This window comes from Muscardinus avellanarius (genome assembly GCF_963383645.1).
Source record: "Muscardinus avellanarius genome assembly, chromosome: 2".
Lineage (NCBI taxonomy): Eukaryota > Metazoa > Chordata > Mammalia > Rodentia > Gliridae > Muscardinus > Muscardinus avellanarius.
The window spans coordinates 147,329,468-147,352,479 of record NC_137787.1 but is presented as its reverse complement, the minus strand read 5'-3'; the positions used below and the strand labels follow the sequence as shown (position 1 = coordinate 147,352,479).

The following is a 23,012-nucleotide window of genomic DNA, read 5'->3' as shown; positions in this document are numbered from 1 at the left end:
TATTTATTTATTTATTATTTTTTTTTGTGGTACTGGGGTTCCTGGAAGCCCTTCTACCTCCGGGCTACACTCCCAGTCCTATTTTTACATTTTTTTATTTGGAAACAGGGTCTCCTAAGCCAGCGCGCGCGGCTGGCTTTGAACCTGCGCGATCCTCCTGTCTCTGCCTCCCAAGCGCGGGGATTAAAAGCGTGCGCTACCACGCCCGACAGAAAATTTAAATTTATCCTTCAGACCTTGCAAATCTTTTAACCCCAAATTCTAAGTGTTTTTTCTAAATTGGGTTGTTTGAGGAGCATGAGAAAATGAAAGTGATCAGGTCTTCTAACCCGGGCACGCAGCTGGGTGAGGTGCTGTACATCTGTCACCCCAGTAGTTGGGAGGCTGAGACAGGAAGACCACAGGTTTGAGGACAGACTCAGCAAATTAGCGAGACACTGTTCCAAAATGAGAAATAAAATAGGGCTAGGAGTACAGCTCAGAGGTAGAATGCCCCTGGGTTCAATCCCCAGCATGGGGTGAGAGTATTTTACGTTGAGGAGGAGGGTTAAAATAATGAGACTTTAGATGTAGGGCTGGAACAGATGTACTGGGGCCCTAGATTGGAGAAGTGCCTAGGAGGAAATGCAGTGATTCCACTCTCAGGACTCATAGAGAGGCAGGACAAGACGAGGGAGGGGCAGTGCGTGCAGGGCAGCATGGAGAGGAGGCTTTTGTGAAAGAGGTCCCCAGATGGATTCCTGAGCTTTCACAGGGTGCAGGGGCCTGAGCACAGGAGGCTGACAGCCATCTGGCAGGAGGCCCAGGAAACTGAAGAGCTTGATCAGAACCAGCCTTTCAAGAGGCCTGGACTTAAACTGCAAGCAGGGGAGGAAAAAGGGCATTGTAGGTTCTGTCTTGAGATGGGTAAAAAGAGCATCGCGTGCCATTGTGAATCCATTACAGTCCGTTAAACCCAAGCCCAAAACACCAACTGCAAACATCGCTGTTTCTGAACTTCCTGACTAGATGAAGCCAGACGTTTGGTTCTTTTAGGGAATGGATGCCTGAGAAGCATGCTGATCAAATTATAAAAATGGAGAGGATGTTTTTTTTTTTTACAAATTTCAAGCAAGTAGGAAATAGTCAAACTGCTCTAGTAGATGGAAAGATGTTAGACAAAGAATGACTTGCAAAGATTTTTATAAATCCTAGAACATTTCAGGGAATTATAGGTATCTTTATTACTGCATATATGAAAATATTTTGGAAAGCAACAAAACAAAATCCATGACATTTTAATTGCAACGATTCCTGACAATGATATAGCATCTACAAGGCTTTTAAGATTCCACAAATTCCCTGCCTAGATTACCCCTACTGACTCAATAAAAGTAATGTATGTATAGAAGAAAAAAGATGAAAATTAAGTCTTCCTTCCCATCCTGGTCCCTCTCACCCTTTCTCTCTTTGAAGATAAATGTTAAGAGATCGCAATAGATCCATTCAGAGAAAAATTTATGCATATAGCATATATCACGTACATTTTTATGTTCCCTTTTTTACTTACACAAAGGTGCTAATATTACATATACCGTTCTGTACATTTTTTCACTTAATAAATGTTAGAAGTTAGTCAGACACATACAATTAAAAAGGCTGCTATGAAAATCCTCAGACATATCTTCTCACATTCTTCCATAAACATATGTATAAAAAGTCTTAACAGTGGAGAAGATAGATAAGAGAGTATCTGAATGTTTAATTTTGAAACTACTCTGATTTGTGTCCACGAAGTGTTTTTCAGATTTTATCCCTTCCTCCAGCCAAAAGTGGGCAATCACACTTAATTTTTTGCTATTCTTGATAGATGAGAATAGGCAAGAATTAAATGGTAACCAAATCACTGTTCCAGCAATATCTGTATTTGCAGTTTCCATTATAAATAAGAGAAACAAGGTCAGGCTTATCATACTTCTCCTTTTCTCAAAAGCTAACTTATTGTTAAGAGTGGCCATCCAGCAGCAGGAGGCCCTTGGTTTCTGGGGATCTTTTCTTCTGTGACTCTCAAAATAGTGACCTTGATTTCCCCCGGGTCTTTACTAACTCTAGTAATGGTGCTATACAAGTCATCCAATGGTACTAGGCTATTTTCAATTACGAAGCACTTCCTGAGATGGATGATTTCAAAGAGTTGTTTTATTTATTTATTTATTTATTTATTTATTTATTTATTTATTTATTTATTTATTTATTGTGTGGTACCGAGGATAGAACCCAGGGAACTTCTACTTCCAAGCTACACTCTCAGCCCTATTTTTTATTCTTTATTTTGAAACAGGGTCTCACTGAGTTGCAAAGGGCCTCACTAAGTAGCTGAGACCATCTGTGAACCACAATCCTCCTATCTCAGAGTTCCGAATGCTGAGATTACAAGCGTGTGTCACCACACCTGGCAACTAGTTTTCAAACCGAATTTCCTGAACAGCATTATCAGTATGGCTTGGGAACTCACCAGAAATACAAATGCTCAGAAGTCAGAACTACTGAATCAGAAAATACAGATGGGGTCCGACAGTCTGTGCTTTTGCAAGTTCTCCAGGTGGTTCCAATGTAGGATGTTTGAGATCCTCTGACTTTAAAACATTATCTCATTTAAATTTCCCAGAAATCTTCTGAAACAGGTTCTATTGTTATGCCTGTCTACTGACTGAAAAACTGAGATTCACAAAGAGATATAATTACTCATCTAAGGTCATATATTTAGCAAATGGTGAAGTTAGAAATGGAAATTAAATCTGCTCAACTTCAAGTGTTTATATCCATATGGTCCAAAAGTCTTCTGAACACTGTGGGGTGTAATGTGCCAGACATTGTACTGGATGCTGGGAATAAAAAGAGCTGCTCAAAATCAGGGAAGAGAGGACCACGGAATTGATTGAGTCACCATATGAGAATTGGTGCAAGGGAGTTCCCACGGAGAGTGCCGGGGAGTCTGGAAAGGCTTCAAGACCTGTGGGCTGAAACTTATTGGTAAGTAGAATTTTCCAATGCAAAGAAGCCAAACATTTGCAGTAGTGATGAGGCAGAAAGCTGGATTAATCTCTCCGAAAGTTTATTGAGGAATTTGAACCACGGTGCAGAAGAAATGAAGCATCTAGAGAAACGGTCACTTTGTCAGGCTGGCTCAGACGTCAGGCTTCTCTCAGTGTGTGCCCTAAGCCTTTTCCCTTTGTCTACCACTCATTCTCTGTCTCTCTTGTTTTGAAATAAACCTTGTTGAGTAATGAGCCTCAGCAGAAAAAGAGAACAGAGGTGGGGTTTCAGGTCTGAATGCAAGGGGAGGTTGCTTGGGAACCCAGTGCTGGTCAGGTCTTAGCTCCACTGCTAACTGGCTGTGTGACCAGCTGATAGCCTCTGTTTGTCCCATCCCAAGGCCAAGGGGGCTGCACTGCTCAATCCTGAATCTCCTCTCTAGCCCTGGGAGCTCTGGGACAGAGGTTGCACACTTTTTCTGCAAAGGAACAGAAAGCAATTATTTTTGGCTGTGGGGGTCATACAATACCTTGCTTCAGAAGGTGTCCACACACCTCGGCAGTTTGTCTCCTTCAGTAGACACCCACTCACCAAGTGGCTGCTCACAATGCTCCTCCCTGGATTCAGTTCTCTTTGAGAGAGAACCAGCTCTAAGCAGCACTCCTTTTTCAGGGGCACAGGCTCAAGAACATGTTATCTCTCTTCAAAACAACTTCACCTCAGTTTCCCTTGGTTTAAATATCATGGCTTTGAACACATTTTGTGAATGTTGTTTTTGTGTGTGGATTCTGTCCTGTGTATCCCAGAAACTATTTCCCCATCGCCATTCCACCCCAACACGCACACCTTCCTTCATGCTCAGCAGCAGCTTTTTTTCCAATCCCCAGATAAGGGTTCATATCATATCAGAGTACCAGGGTTTACACAGCCAGATCCTCAGAGTTCTATCAGTCCTGAGTTGCTGTACTTTACTAGTTACCATGTAAATCTCAAGATCTAGCCTTCTACAATTCTCTATTATTCCAGAATAATAGAGTTGATTTTTCTTACATTTGGTTCCATTAAGTTTTTTTTTTTTTTTTTTGGTGGTACTGGGGGTGGAACCCAGAGGCTTTCTACCTCCGGACTATACTCCCAGACCTATTTTTTTTTATATTTTATTTGGAAACAGGGTCTCACTAAGTTGCTGAGAGCCTCACTAAGTAGCTGAGACTGGCTTCGAACCTGTGCAATCCTCCTGTCTTAGCCTCCCAAGCGCTGGAATTACAAGCGTGCACCACCACGCCCAGCAGTACCATTAAGTTTTATTAAAAATATTAATATCGTTATTAAATTCAGAGTTGTATTTTTGGTGAAACTGAAAGCAAGGATAATAAAAATAGGCTCAACTCAGTGTAGCAGGCTTCTAGCGTCCTCTACTATCAGTACTGATATCCTGTGAAATAGAACATTCTGTGCTCACTCTTGATTTGGAAGCTTTTGTAAAAAAAAAATATTTTCTCTGGACATTTATTCCCCAAGAATAAAGAGGCATTTTAAAAAATGGAAATAATGTCTCTAGCATTTAATACAATGGAAAATAGAGATATCAGCATGATTTTGTGGAGAAATAGAAAACCTGTGGAGTTGCTAAAGCAGTTATGGGGATTTTTTTTTTCTTCCCATGCATGAACTACAGCAATGACTTCCACAGACATGGGAAAACATTTTAGCACTTCATAAAATTCTTTCTCGACAGCAGGGGACATAGAAACCAAATTTCCCTTGGCAGAAATAAGAAATGTTTAGCTGAGATGTTCCTGAGAAGGAAATGATTTCAGAGAGAGCTTTTCAGGCAGAAGAAATGTGGACAAGGACACCAATCTGCTTAAAAGGGGGTTCAGGATACAGAGAGGTCAGAAATCCTCACATTTCACTCTAGCAGTTAGCACCTGCCCTGGCCCTTCACGGGGCCCCAGTAAATATTTGTGGAATAAATTTAATCATTCATTCAAACAGCTGAGGCTTTTACGATTTTAGCTGAGAAGATAGATGAGGGTGTGACAGAGGGGAGGATCAGCGCACAGCACAGCCATCTTTGATCATAACTCTGCCCAGTGCTTAAGCTCCTCAGGGAGCCAGGCACATGCTCTTGGGGGCCAAGTGTGGCTTCAAATTCACAGTGCAGCCAGGTAGAGGCAACTCCACAGCACTGCACAGGAGAAACATGTGCACAGGGAACTGTCTCTTCCTCTGACATGTGATCACCCTAAGAATGTGGACATCATGTCCTGACCCTGGCGGCTATGTTGCATACAGATATCCACAACTGTTAAATGATTTAAGCTGTTGATAGGGTAAGGACTATAAGATTTTTAGAGTGCCTTCAGGAATTATCTGGTCAAAAGCTTTCCTCATAAGGAGAATAAACAGAGACTTAAGGAGCTGAAAAGATTTCCCTAAAATGATGTGGTTAATTAATGCAGGAGAGGGAGTTGGAGCTAGATAGACTAGCTAAAAGTGCCTCCAACATTTGCTCTTTGTAAGACCAAAGATGAGGTTGATGATGTTTCCTATCATAAATGCATAAAGCAAAAATGCATGATAGTTCTGACCTTTCTAATCTCCAGGCTAAAATAAGATTAGCAACAGTACCAAAATCCTATGACTACAGAATTACAACTAAAATCTATTCTGTGTGTTCTTCTTTAAAGAGAATGGCATTATCAGTGCTAAGTCAGCTAAGATAAATATTTATGCTAGGAAAAAGCCACTGTAGGATATTGTGTGTAGTTATTTGGTTCTAGCCCAATTTCCAGCATCATCTCCACTTCCATCTATGATTGCTTGACAACCAATATATATATATATATATATATATATATATATATATATATATATATATATACTAAAGTCTTTTGTGTGCTTAAGAATTATGCCAAACCGAGGAATGGTGCAACGAGGTAAGAAGAGAGGATATGGCATGTGTCTCTGCCGAAAATCTTGATAGAAGAAAACAAATCTGATGTGTGGACAATAACTAAAAGTCACTGAATTAAGCACACAAGTGCATAATATTAGACTATCTGAGCCATCATGGAACCATGTGCACTCACAAAGTAGCTTCTTATAACAAGTGGAATAGGTCTGGTGTCCTGAAGAGAAGGTTTATTTAACAACTTCCAGGAAAGTTCAGACACATAATACTCAGAGCATGGTGCTCCCTTTATAGATCCATTCCTTTATGGATGGGCTGCCATGAGATGCTATGAAGAATGGCATTCGAGATCTTCTATGGGGGTGGGAGCACGTGGGGCTACTGCAGAAAATTTCCTGTTATCTAGGAGAAAGTGAGCTGAGATATTAGTGCCGAACAGTCCTAATCTCATTCAAAGTGAGAAAGCCAAATGTGATTCTTGTGGTATTCGTTTGGAATATCAATGCAGATAAGTGGGGGCATGACTGGTTCTGCTTTTGGAAAACCCAGCAAATGTTGTCCATCACTGTAAACTCCAACACTTCTTGTTTTTGAAGAAGCCCCCACGGGTGCTGACACCAACTCATCCCACCACATGGACCCCAGTCTAGGGAGCAAAACTTGTGGTTGAGATATAAGATCAAGTCTGCAGGAGATGAGATATGTTTGAAATTCATGGGCTGGTGAAATGTGGGAGTGCCAATGAGAGCAGTCAGGTTGCTGCTAATATTTTTATGGTAAAAGTGAAGATTTAGTTCCCTTTGTATCTAGGAAGTAGTCATCTTGGTAGAAAGCACATAGAAGAAGGAAAATTGTGAGTCTGGTGGAGGAGATGCACAAGACTCCTGTTCTGCTTAAGTCTAACACAGTCTGCATTTAAGGTGTCGCCTGTCTTCAAGCCATCCTAAAAGAGCTTGGCCATTGAAGGTATAAGTGAAGGCCCTTGGAGATCCCATAGCTGGGATGTGCCCCTCAGCGAGCACGTCCAGGGTCAAGATCAGCTGTGATTTCACAGTCCTTGTTGATATCTGTTGATTGCTAAAATACTGCTGAGAACCAAATTTCAGGGCTAAGAGGCTCCTCCATTAGCAATGGGTGGATGTAAAGTTTTCTGAAAGGGCACAAATGGGGAGAATCCTACAGGCATTTTTCTGTTGACTTTTTCACCCTCACTATCCCAATATCCCCGAGCTTGATACTAAAGATCTGGTATAGTGCTGTGAGTTCTAGTAACAACACAGCTTTTGGGTTTTTTCTTCAGTGGCATTCATTATACATGTGTTTGAAACCCTGTTAACCACGGATGGTGCTAATACCACTATGAGACTGTGTGGTGAAGTCACCAGAGACTTCTGAACTCACTTTTCAGCCTTTCTGCCTGCCTACCTGCCTTTCCATTCACTCACTCTGTTTATTTATTCACTCATTCCCTTATTCACCATATATTTGTTGCATATTACTATGTTCCGGGCCCTTGATATACATATACCAAAGACTAAGAGACATGCTCCTTCCTGGCATTGTAGTTAAATTAGACAAGCCATGGAATCATCACCCTTTTCAACAACTGCTATAAAGGACCTTAGTAAGATGCAGTGATAGGGCAGTCTACTAGAAAATGATCAGAAAGAGGTCTCTGAAGAAGTGACCTTTCAGCTAAGACCTAAAAGGTGTGAAAGACTCAAGCACTTACAGAGCAGGAAGAAGAGCATGTGAGGCAGAGGGACAGCGTAGGTGAAGCCCAAAGGTGGGAGGTGGCTCTGATGGGCTTGGGTAAGAAGGCCAGTAGGGAGGGCAGGAGAGTGTCAACTGAGGCTGAAGAGGCAGGCGGGGGGAGCTTTGCAGGCTGGGAGGGTGAACAGTACCTTACGTGCAGTCGGAAGATACCAAGGGGTCTAAGTGGAGAAGATGTGATCTCACTTGTTATCAGATGATGAGTGAAAAACAGATGGAACCAGAATGAAAGTATAAAGGGAGGGATGACCAAGGGCAGTGCTGTAAAGGCTTCCTAGCAGTCACTTGCCCCTTATTCCTCATATAAGGAGTCCAACTGTATTCTGGAGAGCAATGAGCCTGCCAAAAATTCTCTTACTTTTCTTGGAGTTAGGAATGGCCATGTGTAATTATTCTACCAAATGAGGCATATAGACAAGGCTGTGGGGGAAGCTTTGGGCAAGTTTTACTCCTTGCTATAATGATGCAATTATTCCTTCTTCTTTCTTTCTTCCTTTCCTTTTTTCTTATGAGATTTCAGCCTGGGAAAAAGGTGTGATAATAGGAGCAGCAGTAGTCATCTTAGATGGCCATCTAGGAAAAGCTAAATGCATAAAAGAAACTGCCCCTAGAACCTTGAACCACACAACCAGTGCCAACAACTCCCTATCTCTAGGATTCACTATGTTCTCTCGGTTTAATGTAAAGTTTGGTGGAGGTTTGTTACTTAAGGTGGATGCCATTTCTAAATGACACACTGTCCAGGCAGGCTGGACTTGAGCAGTGACCATCAAAATGAAAAAAATGTGGACCAAATCGGGGCGCATTTTTCAAGGTAGAAATGAACAGGGCTTCCTGATGGCTTGGATGTGGGTTGGTGGTGGGACACTGAGGGTGTAAAAAGTACTTAGAAGATTATAGGCTGGGAATGTAATATAATGAGAAGAGGAATGGTTTGAAGAATAAAAGGGAGAATGGACTTTTTGTTATTATCCAGTTGAGGTACCTTGGAGGGATCTATCATGGTAACCTTCACTTCTGTGGTTTCCTTCCCTGCCCAGCCCTTTACTGACTCCCCTCAGAAGTGAGCACTCTGTTTGGTCTGCTCCCCTCACACTTCTGTGTCCAAGACCAGACTCCAGGGGCCGATGCCTATGGCCGCCATGTGGCCTGAGGCTGGAGCTCCACCCCAAGCTTCAGCCTTGGGAAGCCTGTAATTGCCATACATTGCAACCTCCTGTTCCAACTGGGCCTTTATTGGAATAGAAAGCTGCTGTTTGAGTCCCCAGTCTATCAGCTGCCTCCAATGTGGGCGCAGTGACACCTGTGATGATGGTAGGTGGGTGTCACATTATAAGGGCCTCATTTTAATTGGTGCCTCTTGGGATAGTCATTGCCAAATAAACCCCAATTCTCCCCTGATCTTGACCAGGCTTGTCCTTCTATTTTCACTACTAGAGCTGAGGGTTGAGTCTTCCCTGACAGGGGAGAATGCATGAGATGGACAGTTTATTTAAAATTGATCTGTGTGAGAAAAGGTAAATACACAACAACCATGATCAGGCATATGGTTTCTTGCCATAACTTCCTAATTCTGCATTACTAAAATTGTTTTGTCCTACCCCCTCTCCATTTTTCTCCTTCCAACCCAGCCTCCCTTTCCCTTCTCTCAGTTTACAAATCCATTATTTCCTTTCCTCCTTTAATAGCTGAAGTCAACACTGATTTCCTTTAGTCTCTCACTATTAACCCTAATTTTAGGATTGGTTGACATATACAGTTGGATAAAGTGCTAATTTTCAAGGTTGGTAAATCTAGGTAAGGTGGTCTGATATCGGTCTGATGTCTGTCTGTAGGAGATAGAGAAGTTCTTTTTGTCTTGTCCCCCCCTCTTTTTTTTTTTTTTTTGAAGGCAGATGGATACTGGATGTTTAGTACTTATCAGAGTTTTTATTTGGGAATTTACTACATGATTTTTCTTGCTGCTGTAAAAACTATCTATTGATAGCAAAGTCATATAAGTTCTTCTTACATTTAAGCTCCTGGTTTTATCTTCTTCTACATCATCCCATCCCAATGTATAAATTATGCCTTGGATTTACACTGATAAAAGCAGTGATGAGCATTTTAGCATGTTTTGGTACTGCAAATACTAATTATCCTGGGAATGGATATGTAATCGCTATGTCTCTATCGTATGTGGGCCCTGGAACCTGGTATGGAATGGAGCATGGCATTATTACAGTGCCATTTGGTGGCTTTTACCAGGCGAAAGGATATCAGCATCTGTGATGTATTAGACTGCTGTGACATTAACTACAGATACAGACAGAGTGCCCATAGAAAAAGTAGTTGCCCCCCCTTTCTTAAATAGAACCCTAGGTAATTACCTTGCCTATTGTTCTATGAGAAAGCCCCATTTATACCCCTTCATCAATTCAGAATCTAGACATGAAAAATCACTGACATTAAGTAGTTAAAGCAATTTGCTTTCTAAATTAAGAAAGGACGAAAATCTCTACTTCTGAGTTACCCATGCAGAGACAGTCAAAGCTCACCTCAAGTAAAGGATCCCGAGGAGGAGTTTTTCTGCTGGTACCTGATTTCTAAACAGAGCCCCAGGAAAATGTGTGTAGGGTCTGCTTTCTATGGTTAGCCCTAAGAGGACATGCGGGGCTGAAGGTGGAGGGTGGCCACCCTGCCGATGTGGAATGAAGTGTGATGGCTCCAACAAGCGCAGGTGCACGTGGCCACCTGCCCTGGGAGCCAGGCCTGGGGCTCTGAGGAAAGCTACAGAAATGGTGCTCACCTTGAGAAGCAAGCTCTCAGGGCAGGGTCCGTGTTCCTCCAAGTTGCCACAGAACATGAAATAGGTTATGAAATAGGTTTGCCATTCAATATGGAGTAAAATGGGAGATTATTGAACTACTTACCCCCAAATGAAAACACAAAATGAATACAAAAGGAAAGGCAAAAACCGCAACTAAAGAGATGGCCCCCAAAGTTTTACTTACATTGAGTGAGAATCCCGGTTAAGGCATTTTTAAAATTCTCCTTGGCTTCCTCCATCTCTTGCTCATGGGTGGCTTTTTCATTCATTAGCCTGCGGACGTGGCTGTTGGCTGACTGCACCATGGAATAAAACTGGTTTGCAGAGCGCCGGTTCACTTCCCCCCGCTCAATCCAGGAAAGCAGCACTGTGATAGCCTCAGAAAACTTGCTATCATCTGGAAATAGAAAATCACCGAGGATAAATCATGCCGAGGTGAGGAAAAACACTTTGTTCTGGCTCCACTCAAAAGATGGCATGAACTGGATGACGCCTGGGGATGCATGCCTGTAATCCTAGTTACTCAGAAGCCCAGTGGATCACAAGTTCACGCTCAGCCTCAGCGACTTAGCAAGGCCTTGTCTTGAAATAAACCATAGAAAGGGCTGGGAATATAGCTCAAGGATAGAGTGCCCCTAGGTTTAGTCCTCATTACTGAAAAAGAGAAGCTAGCTCCCCCTAATGGATACATTTTCAGAAGTTGACAAATTAGCTTTCCTGACACTCGATGCTTCATATCCCTTAATTTCTCTTTTTTCCTCTAACTCCTAGCATTGTGGAACCACCTCAGAGGTTGTTACTCTCACCTACTGACTGTGTGCACTCAAATGCATGACGTTTACTCTGGTCATTCTTAGCAATAACTTACAGCCTGGGTGTCAGGGTTTGGGATGCTCCCCCACAGCTCACATGTTGATAGCCTGGTCCCCAGTGCAGCAAGGTTCAGAGGAGGGGTGTGGCTGGAGGAGAGGACCACTGGGCTGCGACCATCAGGACTGTATCTGTCCCTGCTTCTTCCTATCTTGCTCACAGCTTCCTGACTGCCACGTGCTGAACAACTTTAAACCTCTACGCCCTGATACCATGATGTTTCTGCCTTGGAGCTGGCCACTCTTGGACCAAACTTTTGAGACCATGAGCCAAATAAACCTTTCCTCCCCTAAGTTGTTTTTGTTGGGTATTTTGGTCACAGCAACACAAAACTAATATATCCATTCTTACACCAAAGTTTGATTTTTTTCCCTTAAGATTGATTTTTCTTTTTTCTTTTTTTTTTTTTTTTTTTTTTTTTTTTGCGGGTCTGGGGATGGAACCCAGGGGCATTTGACCTCCGAGCTACACCTCCTGCCTTATTTTTTATTCTTTATTTTGAAACCTGGTCTCACTGAGTTGCGGAGGGTCTCACTAACTAGCTGAGGCTGTCCGCGAACTGCGATCCTCTGGTCTCAGCCTCCCGAATGCTGGGATTACAAGCGTGCACCACCATACCCGGCTCCTTAAGATTAATTTTAACAACTGTTTTGAACTTATCTTGCCTCCACTTCACTTCTTTATTCCTCTGATGGAAACATTATACAGTGATACCAGTTTTCTGATTCAGAGAATCAGCTGAGTTAGTGTCAAAATGCCGATGATGGATTAAATTACTTTAAAACTGGTTGTAATGCAAGATATTGCTCCCAAGGCGGGTAGTAGGAATAAGTCATTCTTGTTCTACTATAGTTCAAAACTAATTTCACTTTAAGGTTCATATAATATATTCAGCTAGGTTGAAAAATAGAGTATTTCCTTGTTTTCCTCAAAAGAGGATGCATTCCTGCAGTGGTCAATGGGTGTCTGGATGGCTATTGGGAAGCCCACTTAAACCTGGTTTGAGGTGGGGGGTAGGAAGCGGGGAGCAAAGTTTCACCTGTAAAGAAGAGATCAAATTTATTTAAAAGAAAAACCACTTGCCTGTTTGGGAAAGGCTGCTGGAACAGACCTGGGTTATATGGCTTAGAGGTAGAGAAAAAGCAGGTGTGAAGTGATTAAGTTAACAAGAACTACAAGCTGTATGTCAGTTATTACATTAATTGATCTGACTACTGCTGAAGGCTCATATTTTGCATATTTTCCAGGCAAATTTGTCTTTTATTGGTATTTTTCTACCTTTTGGACAAGGTGATTTAAGAAAAACATTCTACTATTTTTTTTCTCAAGTAAACTAGGTAGACTCTGAATTCTAAAAATCAAGAGCAAAATTAAACTATAAAATGTAGATTCTGACTCATTTGATGAATTCTGAGTGCTACCCTGGGCCAGGTACTCCATGGGAGTACGATTAGGGACCTCCCGTGTACTGCTCACCTCTATGGATGGTGCACATCCCCAGAGAGATTTGTGCTTGAAGAAGGGATTTTATTTTTACTTAACCACTCTTAAAATCAACCATTAGATTTTTATCAGTATTGCATTTGTAGAGTGCTAGCCAGTGTTGTGGGATATAACAGAGATATCTTTCTCCAAACGCCTCCTAGACCAGAGACAAGTTCTTCATGGTGCATGTTGCTTGACCAGCGGGTGCACGCACAATGGCGGCGGTACTCAGCCCAACTCCAGGCCATGAGTAGCATGCTCTGCCTGCTTCAGAGGCAAAGCAGCTACTGCAGTTGAACCTCAGACCAGCCAGGTTTCTAGGCTCTTTCTTGCCGCACTGGCTGCCTTCTGGGCTTAGGGATCAAAGATTATTTTTTTTTTCTTTTCTTCTGAGCAAAGGGCCCCATCTGCCCTCACACTTGAACTAGAGGAGATAACTGGCCCAGAACGCCCACAGAATACCTTGCAAGCGAAAGACTGAAGTTTCCTTGAAAATCTCAACCTACAGGCACAGAGCACACTTCTTAGTATTAGAGCTGGCTGGTACAATTGTGTTAACTCCAGAATTCCAGGCTAAGTTCAACCCTCAGTGAACTCCAGCTGCAGTGCTTTCTTATCTCGTTTCATGGACTGAAGCGGCTTGTAAGATAAAATCCATCATACAACTTAACATTATGCTCAGCCCATGGAGAGGCCCATAATTTAGCATTATGTTTGTGAGAGGCCCACAGCGACCGTTACAGTCAGAATAAATTCTGCCTCCCTCTGCACTCTCCACCCCTCTCTCTGCCAATACACCTTAGGAGAATGGGCCTCAGAACAGACAGCAGAAGTAAGCCTAATGCTTACAAGAAACCTTTTTTACCCCTGTTAAAAAATAACAACAAAAAGAATACTGTCTCCATGTGCTATTTTTCACTTTTGCTGTGACTTAGTCTTTATCCAGCCATAAGAACGAGAAACTTCTAACATTTTTTGAAGCTTGCAGAGAGAGAGAGGAGAGAGAGAGAGAGAGAGAGAGAGAGAGAGAGAGAGAGAGAGAGAGAGAGAGAGAGAGAGCAATATTGCTCATCTTTCTTTCCCTTGTACATTGGTAGTTTTTCCTTTTCAGGCTTGTGGTTGCTCAGTTCATAAATACACTAAGTTACTGTCAGGAAGAACACACTTAAATTTTTAAAATGTATGTTAGCTCAAATGGCCTGAAAAGCACATTTTATTGCTCTTCACTCCCAGACCTCAAGCCTAAGTTAAGCATAAGTTATAAGCAGCAGATTATAGTTGATGGTTTTCAGAAATAAGGAACAGGATCTTTAGGCCTAAGCGATTGAAAATATACTAGCTTACAAGTAAGTGAGTAGCCAGGAGTTTTTCTAACATTTAGCTAGTACTAGCACACAGATTTCCATTAGTATGAGAAAAATAGAGTTTTGAAAAACTCAGAATTCCATCTTCATTTGGAAACTTTATGAAACTGGCAGGCTGATGTATGACTGATGTACTGACATTCAAATTAAATTTAAAATACATTAGTTAAGGCATGCTTGGTAACTCTAGTCAATATTTGTTACCATGTAAGAAGTGACGTTAATTTATATTAATTAAGACTAAGCCAGCAACTCCCCCTGGATGCCTACAGGAGCGTACTGTGGGTGGTCATTTTCAATATCCAACTGTAAATTCAATTTTGTATTCAGTGGAAAGATCACTGAGAAAGCAGAAAACAATATAAACTAATTTAAACAGGATTTAGATTGTGGCATTATTAAAGCTATTCATGTGGAAAGAAATTAACACCGCTCGTAAAAATCACATCAAAGATGCACTTACAAAAATTCTAAACATTTTCTGCAAACATGCTTCGGCATAACTCTGAACACGAGTGCAGTTTACAAAGTAGACTGCGCAGACGTGTTTTCCCCCAGTGAGAATTTGGCAAAATTGCTATATTAATATAGCAAAGAAGGACCATTTGCTTGCTAAAGACTGTCCAGTGTTTCTAAGCTGGGTCCTCACCGCATCCCACCTGGGTGGCTGGAAATGTTTGCTGGCTAGTCTTCCTTCTGACTGGCATTCCTCTTTGTCCTGCCCGCCCCCATTCCTTGCTACAGTCGTCTTTGTTAAACGCCACGGCCGTGACCCTTTGCACATGCTGTGCCCCCTCCATGGGCCTCTCAAACCCTCTGTCTCCCTGGCCATCTGTTGTTCTTCCCTAGACATTTAGGCAAAGTGCCCTTTTATAAAGGAAACTTTTCTGCAAACACAGCTTGAATTAGGTGTCTCTTGGCCATGTTTCTGCTCTTCCCTAGAAGCCTTGCTAATATCGTTACTCTGTAGAGTTAATTGTTGGCTTATGTCTCTGTCTCCAGTTTTTAAGGGATAATATGAGAATAAAACTACCTAAACATGCTTCCATCTTTCAGTCACTTAGAGTGCTTTTCATTTGAAATTTATATTTTAGTATGCTCTATTTCACATAGATTTATTTGTAGTGATTAGTACTAGAAGGCCAAAATTTCAATGATTAAAATTTGGAATGCATCATGGTGAATAATAAAAATATTTAATTTAATATTAGGGACTTTTTACACATATGCCACTGTCTCAGGAGATGAATGTTCTCATGGCACTCACTGGTGGCTCCTTTTATCCTTCAGGCCTCCGAAGTCATTATCCCTGGTTCTAAAAGTCAAGAGTGACTCCAGATAATCTCACAGAAGCAGACAGAGCCTTTGGCAATAAGGCACTAATCAGATCATCAATTGATTAGAAAATATTTTGGAAGCATTTTTAATTCTGGGAAGGCAGTAGGCATTGCTTAGCCTTTGGGGCAATGAGTAGTATTATCTAGAACCTCTCAATGTCACTAACGGCATCATACCCAACTCGTTTCATTTCTGCTTATTTTAGTCTTTTTTTAATCCTCCCTCATTCTCCTTTTCTCCCATGTTATGGAGCACATCACATAGTAGGCATTAAAAATTATGCATAGGTTATTCAAAGACCATGTGTGTATCACTTGAGAGCTCATTAAAAGTGCCCACTAGGTTTTTCTCAGATTTCCCAACTGTGAATCCACATTTTACTCTAAGTGACTGATAATGCACATTGATATTTGGGAAGGAAAGCACCAGAAGAAATTACTCAATGAAAGTGAGGTAAACTAGTTAGGAGATAATCTAAGTTATGAGATAATCAAAACCTGAGCTATCTTAGCTGAGAGAAGCAGCTGAGATAGTGGAAAACATGCAAAGATTTGATGTGATTCTTATAAGCCTTGTAGATTCCTACCCCGAATCCTCACTCTCAATGAAAAGAATAACTGTGAGCCCCATCCAGGAAAAAAGAAAATGTCCAAGACTTGGAAGCAGATACAGAGATTACTACAGATCCTTTCAAAGGAACACTGGGCATGGACTAGAATTCCCCTCTCCCACTATGTGGTTCTATGACGGTGTGAAACTTTACTTGTCTTTGACCAGTCTGTTTTATAACTCTGTAGGAATAGACCATAAATTGTAAAAACTAACAACAATACAAAACCCATACTGATAATCATGCAAATGATTGCTTCCTGTAACAGTGCAAATAAATTTTTGTTTAGTAGAAAATTTAAATCTTTATAACATAAATTCTTCTTCAAACCCGTTTTAATATCTTATCATGTTCTCATTAATTAATGAGTTAAATAAAATCATTGGCACATGCTCTTTTTAAATTTGAAGGACAGTCATGATTTCACTGTCATGGGCCCCTTAACAACCACTGAGTGCATGCTGCTCAAAGACAGTGCTTGAGCTAGAGTCACATCTGAAACCCCCGGGTATGGCAGACAGTGGTAAGTACTTGCTGAATTTTAATCAAACTGATGTGTTCTACCTGCTCTTGAACTTACCATCCACCAGAACCATTAGCCAAATAAGCTTTTACTGCTTATAAACTACCCAGCCTCTAGTATTTTATGATAGCGGCAGAAAACTGATACCGACATCCCCAAACAAATCTCATTTTTTTGGCTGCTCAATTAACCATGTATCAAATAACTAAATTAGACAGCATAAAAAGCCTATAAATGGTTAATGCTCTCCTCTATCTCAACACATACCAATTCCAGTATCCGTAAAAATAAGATAAGAGGGCAATATGAAAATGTACCAAATATTCCGGTTACTAAATGAACTGGCCTGTCTTACCTCTATGGAGGTCAATAACACCTAGGAAAGAGATTCTCAAACAGGCTCCTGTGCTTCATATTTCCCTTGCCCAGAGAAGGTGCCCTGGCTTTTAGCTAATGGAATGTCCACTTGGCTCACAGCATAATCGATTTTTACTTTTATAGAACCATAAATATCGACAACCTTCTCGGCAACACGCCAGTACCACTTCCACCCCTACCTCCCTCTGAAAGGCAGATGCCGGACTGTTCTGTAAGCAAATCTGAGCCTCATCCTCTGGAAATGATGACTGTGATCCCAGGAGGGCTGGATTCTGGATGACACATCAGAGAATCCCAAGAGCACTGCTTGAGGAGCTGTCTTGGAACTTCACCTGAAGCAGAAATTCTTCATCTCATCATGTAATGAACGATTATGCGTGGCTTTCCAAAGAGGGGGAAAAGCACACAAAAAGTTTTAGATGCTCTTGCCCAGAGAAATCCCCAGCGAATTAGGATATAATCTTTCCTCACTATCTAATCAATCTCTTCCGTGCACAGCCCCAACACAGGCCTCCTCCAGGGCTGGATGGTCTGTGTTAGACACACTGAAATTCATTATCTCATCTGCCTGGTGCCACTGTTTCCAATAAAGTGTAATTATGGTGCTATCGAGTTCCTTCTCACTTTCTCAAAGCCCCGCCATAAACTTTGGGTCCGTGTGCAGTCATTTTCCCGTCAGTCTTCATTAAGTTGAATTGTCTGAGAACAATGTCTATTTAATCAGTGGGGTGCTCACTGATTTTCTTTTTTAGAATTTGTATTAACGTAACAGATGTTGGGTGACTCTGTGACTTAGACACTGAGCACTTACAAATCAGTGTTTCCCCTGGCTTTGGAAAGCCAAGCAGCCAGTGAATGGGCTCCCAGCAGATGCCCCCTTTCACCACAACACTGCCTCACTGGGTAGGCTCTCTCCAGGGTTGGCCAATACATTATTATAATACATATAATATATAATAATGCACTATTATAATAATACATATAACAATCTCACTATTATGAGTGATATATTACTGTCTCCATCACTCCAAAAACATAACCTCTGTGAGGCAGGGGGCTATATTTTGTTTTCCCCCCGACATCCATACCAAGGGCAGTGCTAGGCCTATGGTCGAAAATTGAATCAACACTTCTTGAGTGACTGGGATGATGACTCTAGTCACACCCAGGAGCACTAATGGCCAGAAATGCAACATGCCCATAGATTAGATAGTTGGAGAAGGGAGAAAGAGATTAATTTACTGAACATCTACTATGTGAAGTTCTAGCACTGGGTAGGATAATGGAGGACTGTGAGTCATAATAAAAACCTTGGCTTGTACCAATTTTGCTGAATAAAGTTGATCTTCAGAAAGAAAATTGTAAGAATCAGTAAGTATGCTGTGAAATGGGGAATGGTATCTGTAATAAGCCTAAGATAGCCAAATCTTGCAGGGGAGAAAAAAAATCAAATCCAGCTAGGTATTTTCAGTTGCATTCTTACTTCTTTTCTGACACAGGTTCTTATACCTTACATCTTGCATTTTATATCCCCACATCAAAGAAATCATCTTCAGGGGAACCAGGAATCATCAAGAAATCATCTTCAGTTTCCTTGGCTTCCCCTGTCTGGCTTCGCAGCGTTATAGAGAGCACAGAGTGGATTTCCTCTCTGAAGCAGCCAATTTTCCTAAGCAATTAAATGCTGTTTATATTCCAAATTCTGTGCTTGGGTTGAAATTGTCAAGCTTGATATTACCTGACTCTTGCCTAAGATGTATCCTCAGCTAGTTCATTCTACTGTAACAGCCATCTATTAAAATTTCCAATCTGTTCTCTCCTCAAGGGATCACACGGTACTTGGCAAAGGTACAGCTTCTGAATTCTGCAAATTATACTCATCTATATAAATATATATTTTTGAAATGGCAAGGCTTGCAAATTACTCTACCAAATTGACATCCCAATCTGCTATCCTCTGAAAGGAGAGGCAAATGCCGTGTGCCTCATGCATAGACACTGCTGCGCTTGTTTCCTAAAAATAACAATGCACATGCCAAATGAAATTCCTCCACAAAGTTATAGAGCCAAGGTGCCGATTTTTGTCTCATCTAGGGGTAGACATGACTAAATATAGTTTAGTCCATAAGGTAGATCATAAGGTTGGACCACACAATGTACTGGATGTTAAAGGAAAAAGTTATTTGTTCTAATGAATGTTCCTGGTGGAGAACACTGCTCTTTCTCATTTTGAATACTCCTTCCTTAGAGTGTTCTAGGCAGACTATTTGCATTGTGTTTGCTTTTCATGAAAGAGACCGCCACTGCCTCTCTATCAACCCCTGACAGACGGGTCTTCTCAAAACATACACCAAGAGCATTAGGAAGAAGTGTCCCTGGTCGTTAAGGGACACTACAGTAGCAACTGCAGCTGATTAGAGGTTCCTATGCCAGACCGAGGATGAGGGCTGGAAGCACAGGCCTTTATTTTTTTTTTTTAAAGCATAGAATGTCATTTTTCTTTCTTCCCAAAATTAGATGGCGGGGAGCTTTTTATACATTTTCTTTGGCGTAAACATCCTATCCACTTAAGACACTGCCAGCAACACACCAGCCAGGCTCTAAAATACTACCAGGACCAGTCACACCTCTCCTCTCATCAGAAGTCAGTAATGGTCTTTCCACTGTTCATGGAATAAAACCCAAACCCAGCAAAGCCTTCCAGGCTCCGCCATCTGGCACCAGACTGCTCTTCCAGCTTTGCCTTGCCCTATAAACATGGTGCCTGTGCCAAATTCCTCTCTGCTTCCCAAGTGTCTTTATTCACAGGGTTATGGGCCTCTGGCTACAATACCTTTATGCCTTCTTATCTTTGGGGGTAAAAGTTCAAATTCTGCCTGCTTCGTGAAGACTTCCTGCATACCTTTGTCAATATTGGTGCCCTGCCCTGAGTTCCTCTGCACAAGACCTTGGTGGACGGTCATACCACTGGCTTTCTTTTAGTTATTTGTTTACTGATAGATACCTGCCCATGGCAACTGGGACCTATGTTAGTCCAGACAGCCAGACAGTGCCCACTGACCTGGGGGAGGGGGAGGGTATGTGACCATCATTTGCCTTTAAAACACCCAACTGTTGTTCAGCTCACATACTTTGGTCAAAAAAGAATTGATGTCTCTCTCTCTTACACACACACACACACACACACACACACACACACACACAATATCCTAGTATCAAAACCTGGCCTCTTCCCAATCATTGCTAGCCCATGGGGCCAGTGCCAAGGTCCCCATGTGTCCTGACCTCCCACTGCCTCAAGCTCAGGGCTGGCTCAGCAAACACTTGAGCAGGTGAAATACACTCTCTTCTCCAGCCACTCATCTGTGGTGTTAGAAGTGTCCCTCCAGCTCCACCTTTGAAGACAGCGATTTCTACATAGGGATCCTCCTCTGTCCCCCATGGACTGTAACGAAGTGTCCGACATGTCTTAAAGCGGCTGTCAGAGTCTGGCCAACATGAAAACCCTACAGAGCCCTGGGAACACCTGCACCTGCCCACCCGCAGGTGGGAGTCCTTGTCTCCCACTCAAGCTGCCTCTGCAGGAGGATAACAGCCTGCTCTCTGCTCAGGTGCTGCTCTCTGCCTATCCTGCTGCCCATTCATGCAATGAAGTTTATCCCAAGACAGTATAGTGTGCGCAGTTTCCTGGAGAGCGCAGGTAGGAGCGCAGGAAAAGGCGGGGCTCTGTCTCAAGCCAGATGAGGAGGCCCAGGCATGCACAGCTTCTAGGCGCTTGCCCTCACCTGCTGTCTGCAGGGCAGGGGACTGGAGAAACGGACGGGCTCCCGCATCTGAGGGTGCATCACGCTACCTCTTTGGGCCTGAGGTGGCTGAGGTAGAGGAGGAGAAGCCAGCACAAGCGCTCCCTACCTTTCAGCTTTTCGGCCAGCAGCGCGGCCTCGTGCTCTGAGTAGTGCATGATGGCCGGCGGGGAGGGAGGCCGGAGCCGATCCTCCTCCAGCTTGCGCCGGTGCCGCTCCTCCCGGGCGCGCATCCTCTGCTTGCATTCCCACTCGTAGAAGTCATCCCGGGCCTGGGCAAAGTCGACGTGCAGGCGGCCTGAATCCTTTTTGTCTGTGCTGGACCCTAACCGCATCCGGTAACCTGAAAACAGCAGAGTCTGGTCAAATCTCGAGGCCGCGATGGGTGCGCTGCTGCTCGGGGCCCTCGCCACACTAGGCATGTGATCTCTTACTTCTTTACTCTCAGGGCAGGACATCTTTCTCATCTTTCTCCCGGGAGGTGGGAAGCACTCATCCTTCTCCTCATGACTACTAAAACCCTGCTAAATTAAGCCCACCAGAGAGTTGAGGATAAAAATGCCTCTGGGGGGAGGGAATCTCGGAGGCTCTCCTACCTTGTCAGGCCCCTAGTGTCACCAAGAATGGCTGACCTCAAGAACGGAGAAACCAATGGTGGCAGCTCCGCTTTCCCTCTGGCTTCCAGGAGGCTCAGAAACAAATTGGGCATGTTGTATTTTTTCTACCTTTCTATGGACTTGATTCCATATTTTCAATTTACTATAACTCTATTTCGTAAGCACTCCTAAGTTCTGTGTAGAACTGGGGGTGAGGGGGGTATGAGTAAATAAAGAACATGTATGATATTTAAAAAGCTCGACAGAGTAAATTCCAGTGCACCTCACTCAGGCTGTTGCTTCATTTCCCTAGAAAATGCTGCTGCTCAGTTTTCTCTCTCGGCAGCTGCAAAAGCCACAATTACCAAGGTAATTTTTGCAATGCTGTTTTATTTCCACTTATCCTCTGGGGCATATGCAGGAGAATATTTTACCTTCAATCAAGAGGCCTCACTGCTACCTCCCTTTTATTCCCGTACCACTCCACTTCATCTTGCATGCAGCACCATACAAATTGTCCAGGACATCTTTGAAGGCCTCAGGAGTCCCAAGCAAGAGCCCACAGCTAGGCAGACAGACAGACAGACAGACAGACAGACAGACACACACACACACACACACACACACACACACACACACACTGGGTCTGGACATCTTTAACTAATAAAGATAGTATACTCTCTAACTTATAAAGATTATGAGCAAAAACTTGATCTGAGAAAACAACACAGGACTGAAACCAGCCAGCTAGCCCAACTTCAAATGAAGAGAAGTTGACTTTGAGGCTCCTCTTCAGTTTAGGGTACTCGAGATTTTCAGAACATAAATGCGACTCTCAGGGACTGCCAGAGGGGAAATTGAAATAAGCGCTTTTTCTTTGCAGGGGCTCTGCAAGTGAGATACAACTGGAGAATGCTAGGCTGCGCTCTGCTGATGGTCAAGAGCTCATGGTAGGGTTCCATGGACTATTGCAGCATCTTGGGTTTAAATTCTGTTGCAAATCCCCATGCAGGTTTACCCCCTTCCTCCCTCCCTCCCTCCCTCCCCCTCCCTCCCTCTCTCTCGCGCTCTCTCTCTCTCTCTCTCACACACACACACACACACACACACACACACACACACACACACACATTAAATACAGATCTCTTATCTCATGCCTGCATGCCATTGAACTCTTCTCCCTTCTAGATTTCAATGGTGTTAACCAACAATGGGAAGGAAAAACAATTCCAATCAGAGATGAGCAAAGTTAGCGCTAAAGCAAAATGTATCTGAGTTTTCGGCCATGGAAAGTTAGCAAGTCAGCAGGCTGTGGTGATATATACATAAGTGCTGAGCAGACAGGACTGCCTAGAACTGGCCAGCTGCCCTAATGGACCGAGCAACTTTCCCTAGCTCACGTCCAGAGAATCACTTGTCAGATGCTTCTGGTTGCCGGAAGCACCCTCTCTTTCACCAAAACATTATCATTAGAGCCATAAAAGAGACCCTGATGAGGATGAAACTAAAATTAGCTCGACCTTCAAATGTG

At 42.7% G+C, this 23,012-nt stretch overlaps 1 protein-coding gene across 2 annotated transcripts in view; it reads right to left on the bottom strand.

Annotated features, from left to right (window-relative positions):
* ENOX1 (ecto-NOX disulfide-thiol exchanger 1) overlaps nt 1-23,012 on the bottom strand; it is a gene marked incomplete at both ends in the record, with an annotated part of 265,269 nt that overhangs the window by 153,273 nt on the left and 88,984 nt on the right. For both annotated transcript variants that reach the window (XM_080719975.1, XM_080719976.1), the window contains 2 exons: nt 10,699-10,911; nt 20,995-21,228. In XM_080719975.1, the coding sequence (XP_080576101.1) occupies nt 10,699-10,911; nt 20,995-21,228 (447 nt within the window). The remainder of the gene's footprint in view (nt 1-10,698; nt 10,912-20,994; nt 21,229-23,012) is intronic.